The following is a 13407-nucleotide window of genomic DNA, read 5'->3' as shown; positions in this document are numbered from 1 at the left end:
CAGTACCTCCTATGGAACCCTTCTCCAGGTTCCCATCTTCAGATGAGTCGGATGATGGGCAGGGTTCATCCATAACATGGCGTCACCACCAGGACTACTGCAGGAATTTACCTACACCATGGCAGTATCCTCTGCTGCAGCCGCCATGGAGCCATTGGTTTTCCATGCCATGGGGTCTTCTGCAACCCCCTCCAGATTCGTCATGCTGCCCATATTGGGGACCTTGGCCTCAATACATGCTGTTGGAACCCATGTGATCAGCAAGTGAGATTTCTCCAATTTCCCCATCCCATGCGCTTTCCAGCAGGTTCTTGCACCCAGTGATAGAAGAAGAGCCACTCAGCCCTGTTCCAATGGTACTGATGGAGCAGGAGATTCATAGACTCAGACTACAAGGTGAAGGGACCATTATGATCTTCTAGTCTGACGACCTGCACAATGCAGGCCAGAGAATCTCACCCACCCAATCCTGTAACAAACCCCTGAACTATGTTTCCATCTTCCTCTCTGGACCCGGCACTTGCGTCAGTGTTCACTTCACCGCCTGATGACTTCTGCCAGGATATAAAGCACCTGTATAACAGTGTATTGCATCTACACTAGAGCTTTTACTGGTATAACTATTTTGATTTTAAAGAATCACCTCCTCCACTCCATCAAAATATTTACAATGGTATGTAACTTTTAAGAATAGATCAGGTCGTAGCAGGTAAGAAAAGCACATTAAGCAGATCCACATAAGTGTTTCTAAAAATATTGGGCATGAAGAACTACCTGAAAGGATGAAGATGTATAAACTAAGTTGGGGAGGCTTTAGCAACACAGTGAGAACAGTAAGAGGTGGATTTGGTTTAAATTTTCTGAAGGGGGCTCAGCTTTTAAAAATTTGGAAAGCTGTCTTAAATAAAACCCAGTATTTTAAGGGTAGTCTTGAAAAACTCTCAAATCGACTGATGGAAATTGCCAAAAGCATGATCACTTTTCTTAATGAGCAAGCGTATTGAAATAAGGATTTTCCAAAGTAAGTGTTTGTGCTTTCTTCTCTCTCATTCTGGGGCAAATACTATTGCACACATGATTTTAAAAAATCCCAGGTTTATCGTGAAAACAAATCTCAGCTCTAACATGGCAACCTTAATGGCAACAGATTAGTAACAAAGTGAAAACGTTACCTTATAAAATACTTAGAAGTTGTTGATAAAGACGAGTTAGAAAGTTGTGGGTTTTTTGTTGTCATTAGAGATACAAGTGTGCTGGACATTGTACTTTATGGTGAGTATACAGTTACCTCATCAGTGAATATCTTATTGCAAGGACACTATAATTAGCATGAATTATAATTTTGGGTTGGAGTCTAAAACTTCATTTAAAAAAAAATGTTTCTTGTAAATGTGATACCTACTAGTTTATTTTACATCAACACAAGCTGGAGTTACACTACAGAACAGTAAGGATAGATGGATGATATTTCTAGAAGCGAAGTTAATCTAAATACCGATTCACCTCTGTAGTTTCTTTAGTTGGAATAAATTACTTACCCGTGGTTGAAACAGACGTACCCTTAGTGTAATTTCTACACTACCCTCTAGATCGGCGGGTAGTGATCGATTTATCGGGGATTGATTTATCACGACTAGTGTAGACGTGATAAATCGGTCCCTGATCGCTCTGCCGTCGACTCCTGTACTCCACCGCGGCGAGAGGCAGAAGCAGAGTCGACCGAGGGAGCGGCGGCAGTTGACCCTGTGCCGTGAGGATGCGAGGTAAATCGACCTAAGATATGTCGACTTCAGGTATGCTATTCTTGTAGCTGAAGTTGCATATCTTAGGTCGATCTCCTCCTCCACCTCCCCCCCGCCCCCACTGTAGACCAGGCCTAAGGAAGCTAGGTTTGCTACTTGGTAACACAGCTAATCTGGATTTGGCTACAAATATTTGAATCTCATCAGTGTCTGTGGGACAAGTCAGAGCTGTAGTTTAATTTTTCTATTTGACAGGGATATTCTTTGTCCAGCAATTCCCTCTCTAAAAAACCAAAACCATGTATCCCTATCCCTGTAATATCCAAACCTGAAGTATCAGATCCATAGGTTAACAAACTTGTATCTGTCTGTTCTCTGTATATGCTCTCTTTCTGGGGTGTGTATATGCACAGGTTTTTCCTCTCTGCACCTATGTAATTTCTTAATAAAACTGATAATCCTCAGTACAATTGCATCAGTTTTAATCTGTTGCAATTGAAGTACTGTGGAAAGTGAAGATATGGACAATTACCTGCCCTGCACAATGGCCTTGAGGAAATTTTAAAAATTGATATCTATGTAGCAAAATACAGGTTTCTTGTTTGCTTCTTTTTGATATATGAAGACCTGAAAATAATCTGAGAAGTATCAGCAACATCAAATCTTGTCTGTCTTGTTTTTGCTGGAGGACTCCTCAGAAGTCTAGAAAGTTGTGGCAAATAAGACAGCCTTGAATAGAAAGAGTGGGATGTCAGAATTATTAAAAACGAGTTCTTGTGGCACCTTGGAGACTAACACATTTATTTGGGCAGATTTGATACAGAGTAACACAGCTATCACTCTGAGAATTATTGAAAAAACAAGATAAAACCCCCAAACCGCTTTTTCCTCATGTGTTGAGTTAAAAACAAACACAAGATAGTGTTAAAATTGCAGTTAATAATAGTTTAACAAATACAAAGAATACATTCAGGTGAGGTTCCTCTCTTATGAGGGCATCCTACTAATTTTCTCATCCTACAAGTTCTCTCTTGGTTTTTACTGGACAAGACCCGATACTCTTAATGTAAAGACAGGCAGAACACGTTTGTATGGTGGGAAGCAACTTGCAGGCCTTCTTGTACAAAATAACAAAACAAGCTTTTCTTGCAGTTTTCCTTTAATGTTAATCCATTATACGTCTTTACAGACTTAGAAAGGATCTACTATACAACTTCTCCTCCAGCAGAAATATGCTAATTATTCAGTTGTCCCGCTTATCAAATTTATGAAAGTATATCATGCTGGTGTATATTCGGTTTGATTTCACAAGCTGCTTTAAAATGAGCCTTTTAATTTTTTAAAATATCTTTTGATTTATATGGTTAGCCAATATTTGGGGTCTTGGTGGTTTTCATTAGGAGAAGAAATTGATTTCTTTGATGCAATCCTGTTTCATTGTAAAGAATGTACCCAAAGTCCTGAATGCTATAGGAATCAAACAGGAGACCGTTTCCCTGCTCAGTATTCCAAGCCTTTTTTTCCCCAGTAAGCACTTGACCCCAGAAAAGCTTTCTCTTTGCTTTCTCTCAGGGTTAGTCTATACCAGTGGCTTTCAACCTTTCCAGACTACTGAATGCCTTTCAGGAGTCTGATATGTATTCCATACCCCAAGTTTCACCTCCCTTAAAAACTACTTGCTTACAAATCAGACATAAAAACAGAGAAGTGTCACATCACACCATTACTGAAAAATTGCTTACTTTCTCATTTTTACCATATTGTAAAATAAATCCATTCAAATATAAATATTGTACTTACATTTCAGTATATAGAGCAGTATAAACAAGTCACTGACTGTATGAAATTTCAGTTTGTACTGACTTCACCAGTTTTTTTATGTAGCCTATTGTAAAATTAGGCAAATAACTAGATGAGTTGATGTACCTCTTGGAAGACCTCTGTGTACCACAGGGTACACATAACCCTGGATGAGAACCACTTTAGTAGACTTTGCTGGTACAGCTATACCAACAGTGTACCTAAGTGGAGATGCAGCTTATATCCTTTTGCTGTTATGGTCAAACCACCTCCCCAAATGACTATCTATATCAGCAAAAGGACTCTTTTGCCAGTATAAGATATGTCTACATGGTTTTTTTTTGCTGGCATAACTATGTCTGTTAGTGGTGTGATTTTTCTCTCTCTCTTCCTCTCTTCCCCCCTCCCTATTCCTAACACTATAGCTATGCCAGCAAAACTTTGTGGGATAGACCTGGCATCAGGTCTGGCTGTCCTTGGCTTTCTGCACACTTCTATCTTCTGTGGCATTTCTGACTGCATTGGTGTTCTCTGTCTTATCTCCACCAAACCAATACCCAGCCCTCTATTTGCATTCAGCCCCCAGAGAAACTCCTACACCTGAATGGGTCAGCTTTTATCAGGGCATGGCTACACTTGCAGATGTAGAGCGCTTTGAGTTAAACCAGCCTTCGCAGCGCGCAGTAGGGAAAGTGCTGTTGTCTGTCCAGCTGCCTGCACACTGGCATGGCCACATTAGCAGCTCTTGTAATGGCCACAGAGAGCAGGGCATTGTGGTAACAATCCCAGCATGCAAGTGGCTGCAACATGCTTTTCAAATGGGGGGTGGAATGTGACAGGTAGTGTGTTGTGTGTATGTTGGGAGAGAGACAGTGGGTTTCTGGGGCACTGAGAGCATGTCAGCATGCTGTCTTGTAAGTTCAGACAGCAGCAGACATCCCTCTTCCCCCTCGCCTCTCTCCCAGACAGCATTCCACAGTAATGGTTGCTTTGTCTCGGAGCAGATAAGCATGCCAGCTTTCAAAGGGCATATCCAAAACAATGACAAGAGTGCCCCTTGACTTAAGGGGATTATGGGACGTTTCCGGAGGCTGATCAGAGCACAGTAATGCAACATCTCGTTCACACTGACGCTGGGGCGTTCTAGCGGGAGTGCATCAAACATTATTTTACTCGCCGAGGTGGAGTACCAGGAGCGCTGTAGCCGTGGAGTGAGAGCACTCTACATGCCTTGTCAGTGTGGACAGGTGGTAAGTTAGTGCGACTGGGGCTCCTTTTAATGCGCTGTAACTCACAAGTGTAGCCAATCCCTCAGAGTTGCATGTGGGCTTGGTTTTGGGCATTGGCTCTTGTTTTTTAGCTATCTCACTCTAAAAGGAGCTTAACTGCTTCTTACACCTAGCCTGAGTGAAGGACAGCTATTATGTCCACCAGTTTCATGATGATTCACTCAACCCCCAGCACAACAGTGTGTAAGTTCATGGCGCTTACACTCAAAATAAAACTGAGAAGCAGGATAAAGCAAACAAAGATCTATACAGTACATTTTTTGCTAGTAAATACCAGCTAACACCTGTTATCTGCACAGCATATATACACACAGATTTGTTCTGTCCAACGTAAACCTCCCTTGCTGCAGTTTAAGCCCATTGCTTCTTGCTCTTTCCTTAGAGGCTATGATGAACAAGTTTTCTCCCTCCTCCTTACGACACCCTTTTAGATACCTAAAAACTGCTATCATGTCCCCTCTCAGTCTTCTGTTTTCCAAACTAAACAAACCCAATTCTTTCAGCCTTCCTTCATAGGTCATGTTCTCTAGACCTTTAATCATTCTTGTTGCTCTTCTCTGGACCCTCTCCAATTTCTCCACATCTTTCTTGAAATGCGGTCCCCAGAACTGGACACAATACTCCAGTTGAGGCCTAACCAGCGCAGGCTAGAGTGGAAGAATGACTTCTCGTGTCTTGCTCACAACACACCTGTTAATGCATCCCAGAATCATGTTTTGCTTTTTTTGCAACAGCATCACACTGTTAACTCATATTTAGCTTGTGGTCCACTATAACCCCTAGATCCCTTTCTGCCGTACTCCTTCCTAGACAGTCTCTTCCCATTCTGTATGTGTGAAACTGATTGTTCCTTCCTAAGTGGAGCACTTTGCATTTGTCTTTATTAAACTTCATCCTGTTTACCTCAGACCATTTCTCCAATTTGTCCCGATCATTTTGAATTATGACCCTATCCTCCAAAGCAGTTGCAATCCCTCCCGGTTTGGTATCATCTGCAAACTTAATAAGCGTACTTTCTATGCTAATATCTAAGTTGTTGATGAAGGTATTGAGCAGAGCCAGTCCCAAAACAGACCCCTGCAGAACCCCACTTGTTATACCTTTCCAGCAGGAATGGGAACCACTAATAACTACTCTCTGAGTACGGTTATCCAGCCAGTTATGCATCCACCTTATAGTAGCTCCATCTAAGTTGTATATGCCTAGTTTATTGATAAGAATATCATACAAGACCATATCAAATGCCTTACTAAAGTCTAGGTATACCACATCCACCGCTTCTCCCTTATCCACAAGACACGTTATCCTATCAAAGAAAGCTATCAGATTGTTTTGACATGATTTGTTCTTTACAAATCCATGCTGGCTGTACCTTATCACCTTCCAAGTGTTTGCAGATGATTTCCTTAATTACTTGCTGCATTATCTTCCCTGGCGCAGAAGTTAAACTAACTGGTCTGTAGTTTCCTGGGTTGTTTTTATTTCCCTTTTTGTAGATGGGCACTATATTTGCACTTTTCCAGTCTTCTGGAATCTCTCCTGTCTCCCATGATTTTCCAAATATAATAGCTAGAGGCTCAGATGCCTCCTCTGTTAGCTCCTTGAGTATTCTAGGATGCGTTTTGTCAGGCCCTGGTGACTTGCAGGCATCTGACTTTTCTAAGATTTTTAACTTGTTCTTTTTTTATTTTCTCTTCTAAACCTACCCCTTTCCCATTAGCATTCACTATGTTAGGCATTCCTTCAGACTTCTCGGTGAAGACCGAAACAAAGAAGTCATTAAGCATCTCTGCCATTTCCAAGTTTCCTGTTATTGTTTCTCTCTCTTCACTGGGCCTATCCTGTCCTTGCCATGCTGTATTAGGAGGAGAACATCACCAGACAGACATTTTAAATTGTTTTATGTAACTAAAACAACAATGTTATTGATTCTGGATTTTTTCTTCGACAGCAAACATATATAATTTAACAAAACAAGCATATGAATTTTTGAATTTAAACATTCAAGTTTTTTAAAATCAGGTTTGTTTTTGTTAAAATTGTTTTAAACTAAAATGGTTAAATGAAATATTAAAAAAAAAAATTTAAATTGGCTATATCAGCCAGGTCAACATGAGAAATGTAACATATTGTTTTCTGCCGGTAAATCAGTTGTCTTCACCTTCATTTTCCTCTTTGTTCATAATCTGGAAAAGAAAAACAAGCTTTCCTGCTTTTTCAGGTCCCAAATTCAGTTTGGAATGAGTTAGTCCAAAGGAAGAAGATATTCTTTCTACACTGGCAGAAGAAGCTACTGCTGTTAAAAGTGAGATTCTCACTTCAACAGTCTCTGAATCCAAGTCCTTAAGTGACTTGTTCTAGTTCACTGGTGTGACTCTCTCTTTAAAACATCATCAGCAAACATATATTTCTTGAATGGTTCATCCTTAGCTCTGGTGTTTATTATAGCTGGCATTATGGAGGGATGATTGCTGGATGTCCATGTCATAGCTGACTCCTGTTCTTCAGCAGTCAAGGTTTGACCCTGGTACTGAGTATTGAGAATATTTGCAAGAAAATGAGCTGGAGATAGTGCTTGTCCCATTCTTTTTTTAATGCTTGTAATTTAACTCTCGTTACATATTTCTCTCTAAGATCTCACTCAGTTCCTTCCAAATTTCAAAAGCGTCGGCAATAAAACAGCTATTTCCCTGCATTTTGTTCAAGGCTACAGCAATAGGGTTTGGGGTACTCAGCATGTGTTCAAGATTGGGCTTAAGAGAAATGTTGAGAACTTTGACTGTGACGGTGCCATCTATTTTTTCACCATTTTGTTCACTAACTGTTATCAGATTAGGCCAGCTCTTGATATAGTGCGCTAAACAGGCCACTACTGAGTTCCTTCGCACATCTTGTGGGAGAGTTAGCTTGGTTCCTCCCACTTTGATCAGAGCAGCTGCTGCAAAGTTGTTGTCACAGAAGTATTTTGCAATTTCAACAACATTAGCCTTTATTTCTGGAACAATGAAGTCTTTGGCTAGGAGGTGCATCAAATGAGCACTGCAAGCGTATGTTATTAGCTTGGGACTCTCTTTTTAAATAATTTCTTCTCATCTTGGATACACTTTCAGCATTGTCTGTGACCAAGCTGCATACTAGATATTTGAATTTTTTTTCACAGTTTGTTATAGCTTTTACTGCTACTTCTTGTAAGTATTCTGCTGTGTGTGCATTTCCTGATGTATCATTGTTTCTGTAAGGAAGACATTCCCTTCTTCTGTTGTCACACAAGCACATACAATAGGATCATTGTGGACATTGCTCCATCCATCAAGACTCAGGTTAACAATTTTACCCTCTAGACCTTTTGCACACTGCTCAATTTCTCTTTCATACACTTTATCCAGCAATTTGCCTGCAACATCTGCTGTGTTGGGTGAACTGTATCCTGGTCTTAATGACTGAACCATGTTAATGAAGTGTGGGTTTTTAATCATAGGGAAAGGAGAGTGTTGCATAAACAAACCAGGCAATTGTTTCATCAATTACCTCTTTTTGTAATCTGCTGGGTCTTATCACAAACTTATCTATGGTTGTTTCTGGATGATGGAGATTTTTTTTTTTCTTTTTGCTACAGGTGATATACTGTGACTGTGTGACATACATGATGTGACTGAAACACTATCATTGGCAGATAACTCTGAAACTATAGAAAATGATGGTGATCTTGAAGGTGGATAGTCTTCTGAATCCTGTACTTTGAGGATGGATTCTCCTAAACACAAGAAGTCCATGCAGTTATTTAATTATTATTTACCATACTGCTTATTTAGTATTACTCATTGCATTCACTGACACTCAGTACTACTTTAAAGGTGAAATTGTAAAAAGATCTGCCTATTTCAGCTATTTATTTTTTATTACAACTGCATCTAAAATAATAGTACCATAGAAGAGTAACAACTATATTTTTTTGCTCAAACATGAGAATTCAAGAATAGTCCAGAAGGAAGACAGGCAGTCCTTAAGAAAGAAGTATGAAATAAAAAAGTTTACCAACCTGAAGATCCTGCATGTCCAGACATGTTCCTTTTATCATCTTCAACGCAGCTTCCTCCTGAAAAGGAACACTTCTCATGATTTTGTTTCATTCGGGCAATCAGGCCTTCCATTTCTTTGTTGCACAGTTTGCATTGTGCATGCATGCTTGTCTTACCCACAGGTAGAGGAACTTCATTAAAATATTCCCAAACTGAGTCTCTCTTACAGCCTGCGGCCATTATAGGTTTTCCCTTCTAGTGAGAGAATGGTATGGTAGATCTCAAATTAATGAAGGCTACACTCAGGAAGACCTCAAGACTTCTGGAATATGCTGTTCAAACAGTTTCATTTCTGTTTTTACTGCGTATCTCTCCCTTCTCACACTTATGTCCAGACTTCTTCTCCTTGTCCATATCTAGTCCATCCCCGACAATCTTCTATTCATTGAACTTTTTGAAACTTTGCACTTTTAGAGAGAGGTAAGGGATTGACTCTGTACACAGATTTTCAGCAGGACAATAGGGTTGAGGTCTGTTGTTTCTCACCTCTCTATATTTATTTATTTTAAAACATTTTTGCTGTTAACAAGGCTGTTATCTCCGGAGGCACAAATCCACAGTTTGAGAACAGCAAAACTAAGCATCTCTTATGGTATCTTCTAGACTGAGCACTGAGTCCCATTGGGTAGATAGAAAGATTAACCTAAATAATCTATACAGAAGCCCCTGGAACCCTGTAAGAATGGGTCCCTAGTCCACGAACTATTGGAACTCATTTACAATACTTTTTTTAAACATTACATGAATAAATTGTGAGATAATGTAGAATTAGAATTTACAATCCTTATTCCATGATGAGATATCTTTGAGCTATAATGTGTCTTATCTAAAACTATCTTTAGATAGGGTTTTTTCCCCTCAAATCTGGTTTTTTTAAAAAATCATTGATTTTTATCCACCTTGGCTTGTCTACACTTGAAATGCTACAGTAGCACAGCTGTTTCTCCCTTTGAAATAGGTAATCCACCTTCTGAGAGGCTGTAGCTAGGTCAGTGGAATAATTCTTCCTTTGATTTAGCACGGTTTATGCTGAAGACACCACAACCCTGAGTAACGTAATTAAGTCAACTTAATGTCTGGTGTATACTATGCCCAAAACAGCGTCAGTTGTGATCAGCCTGGGTGTTGGAAGGGGTTGAGGAAAGAAGATGCCACTCTTCTGTTGCCACTTACCTGGTGGTGAGAGGGATCAAAGCCCTCAGACAAAGAGGGGTGAGGAAACAGGATAGAGTGGAAAGAAGTGTGAACTTTATGGGAAAGGGAGAAAATGTCATGAAGAAAAAATGTGGGATGCGGATTAAGGATTGAAAAGAAGTTTTCCTTTTTTGTAAGCTGTTTTGTAACATTAAGGTGTCTAATGTAAACACACAAGTCAGGAAATGGATTAAAATTTAGCAGTGGGTGTTAATTTTGCTATGAGAATTCTGAGTACTACCTCACTGTTACATGAACATTTGCAACATATTAATTGCAAAACCTACCTTAACGCATTTTTTAAGGTTTCCAAATGCTATGCTGTGGCTTGAACATGTTACAGTACTTGAATTGAAACTACTGTACTCCTGGAGGTCTTCTAGTGGCAATCTTGCGTCTGGAATGTTTCCTACTGGGCACCCAGTGATCTTCTACCTAGGCCCTAAATCAAGTGAGATCTCTATATAGGATGGCATACCAGCATGTGGTTACATCACGTTGAAGTCTGGCACCTAAAGTTATTCACAGGATCGCTTTCAACCTGACCACCATTATGAATGCAAAATTCTTCGAGTTCTCTCTGCTGTCTTTATTAGATCAATTTGTGTCAGATATGACAGTATCCTGAAATATCCTGGATAAACCTTAGTGAATTAATATCTTTGAGGTTCATTGAAAAACGCAAATGTTTATATACTATTGTGGGATTGTATAGAACTTCTTTAACAGGAGACAGGATTAATACAATCTCTGAGTGATATTAAGAACTTTTGGGAACAACACATGACGTGAATTTCCTAGGACGTGAATGCAGATGACCCACTTTGGAGCCATCCTTTTGAAGCTACATCCTGGGAAGAGAAACTGACTGTCTATTAATTATCTGCTTCTGTAAACTCCAGTTCAGAGACCACCAAACTCTATAAAAGTTGAGAATTAACTTTTCTTGGGCGTTCCAGTTCTTGTTGGGATTCCCACTAAGATCGCTCTTTCACTTGGCTTCCTAAGAACTCAGTTCAACTCCAGATTTTGACATTTAGGTATCTTTATTTTGCATAGAGCAAAGCTATGCTGAGTTGATCAGACTCAAATGCAAGGAAACATCACAAAGCTAAATTGCACAGAAAAACCTCTTCCTTTATATATATTTGCCCAGTACATTGCGTCACACATTTTGGAGTTTGGCTTGGTTACTTTGCAGAAACTTATTCGCGTACAACATGCTCTGTCCACACATTGTCCATACATGACTTCTTTTTACCTCATCCTATGTCCTAGGCTTATCTTGTCCATTGTTATGTTGTCCATTGTAAATGGTTCCCAGGATGTTTCCCCTTGTGTTAGCTAGTTCAGATGTTCTGTCTCTTAGCTTAGTGACCCATTTACGTATCTTGGCACAGACACTGTTTCCAGTCTGCTAATCTATTTACTTCTCTAATCCTCTTTCCCAAGAAATGAGTCAGACCTGGAGTTTTGAGCTGAAACTGTTAGCTTGTCACCACAAAAGAGACCTCTTTACAGGGTTTTAAGGAATTACCTTTCTAGAGCCCATGTTGGAGACAGTTGAGGAGATCTCTGGTAAGCTTATTAGCAGGGGTGTAGTTTTTCATTTTTTTTAATGTTTTCTCTGTAGTGATTTTGCTTTAAAAATAAAATAGGCTTACATAGGAAATGCTGTGTGGTAATTTATAACTGTTGGCAATTACTGTGTTGTTAGGCTCTCTCTTCAGAGACTATGTAAGTAGATTGTCTTTTGGTGGGAATGACACTGAAGGCAGGGAACTGGTAGGACTTGAAATACCGCCGTCTCTCCTTTCTGACCAGGGCATCCACCAAAGATGGGCAACTAGTACGGAGCCAGGAGCCTGACAGTGGATGCCCTTGCTGAACCACTAAAGAGAAATACACGTGCAGTTGCCCTGAGCTATGATACAGCTTACCTGCAGAGTGGGTTGGGAAAATCAAGATAGAAAGTGCTCACAGGGCCCCGATCCCAATACTTGTGATAGCTGTGTCTAAACCAGTAATCAATCAGTTTCATAATTTTAGTGTCTACCAGAGGATCTTGGCTGTAGCAACAGGAAAGAATATCACCTATCAGAAAACGTACCGTTTCATCTGCTATAGAGGCAGCAAGGTCTCACTGCTCAGAAGTCTTCCTGAATCGTGTGTGGGGGGGGGGGAGGGGTGGGGCATCCTCCATGGGATTGGCTCTAGCTTCCTAAAAGACAGTGTCTTTCTACTTCTCCATAATCACAGCTTCCACTACAACACCAAAGATGTTAATTAGTGGTGGGAGACTAAAATTTCACAGAATCTAGAATTATAGAACTCAATGCCAAAAGAAATAAAAATTATTACTAACCTTGCCATCTTCAGAGCTAAATGTAAGACCCACCTCTATGCCAGTTTTTTGGTAAGTTCTTTTACAGCAATACTCTCCCACTTAAATATATTTAGTAATAACCATAAACTCTCTCTCCTCCCCCACCCCCAGCAAGCAGAGAAGAAAGGGGAGCTATTGCTTTCCCTACTCTGGAGAAGTACTGGGGCACTATATCCTTGACCACCAATATAAGACCCGGGAATGTAGATACGCCTCTACCTCGCTATAATGCGACCCGATATAACACGAAGTCGGATATAACGCGGTAAAGCAGTGCTCGGGGGGGGGGGGAGGCTGCACACTCCTGTGGATCAAAGCAAGTTCGATATAACGCAGTTTCACCTATAACATGGTAAGATTTTTTGGCTCCCGAGGACAGCGTTATATCAGGGTAGAGGTGTATATAAAATTTAGATATGGAAAATATTATTTCAGTGGCATTTATGTAGAATTCCTAACAGAAGCTATAAGCCTAGGCAGTATTAAAACTACAGTGGATGTCAGTCTTAGCAATCCAAATATTAACGACTTTCAGTTCATAGCAACATTTTGCTGGGAGCTATTGACTTTTAATGTTAATGGGGTTCGAGTATTCGCAACAGCCATACTGCTTATTGAGAATATCTTCTAGAAGAAAAGCCCTGGCCTTAGGGAGGTTTTTGGGACTGCAGCCAGGGAAGGAAACGCCTGGATATGCCTTCCTTGGCTGCAGCCCTGAAAACCTGCCTACAGTTGGGGACCTGTTACCCACAGGGCTACACATTTACCTCTCTCTGTGCCCTTCCATGGCACCAGAGGCCGGGGCTTGGCACATCCCAGTGCTTCCTTCCTTGGCTGCAGCCCCGCAAGCCTGCCTTTCACTTATTGGCAACCTTCAGATTATAGCACCTTTTTGCAGGGAACTGGAGTTTTCAAAG

At 40.4% G+C, this 13407-nt stretch overlaps 1 protein-coding gene across 4 annotated transcripts in view; it reads left to right on the top strand.

Moving 5' to 3' along the window:
• TRIM24 (tripartite motif containing 24) overlaps nucleotides 1-13407 on the top strand; it is a 133338-nt gene that overhangs the window by 34093 nt on the left and 85838 nt on the right. Inside the window, exon 1 of one of the 4 annotated variants that reach the window (XM_044988811.1) lies at nucleotides 11640-11682. The exons of the other annotated variants lie outside the window; for them this stretch is intronic. Coding sequence (XP_044844746.1) covers nucleotides 11655-11682 — 28 coding nt within the window. The 5' untranslated portion in view covers nucleotides 11640-11654. Of the gene's footprint in view, nucleotides 1-11639; nucleotides 11683-13407 lie in introns of those variants that run through there. 4 annotated transcript variants of the gene reach the window in all.

Source organism: Mauremys mutica, chromosome 1, assembly GCF_020497125.1.
Source record: "Mauremys mutica isolate MM-2020 ecotype Southern chromosome 1, ASM2049712v1, whole genome shotgun sequence".
Taxonomy (NCBI): Eukaryota; Metazoa; Chordata; order Testudines; family Geoemydidae; genus Mauremys; species Mauremys mutica.
Note: the sequence above shows the minus strand (reverse complement) of the source record. Positions and strands in the feature narration are given on the sequence as shown.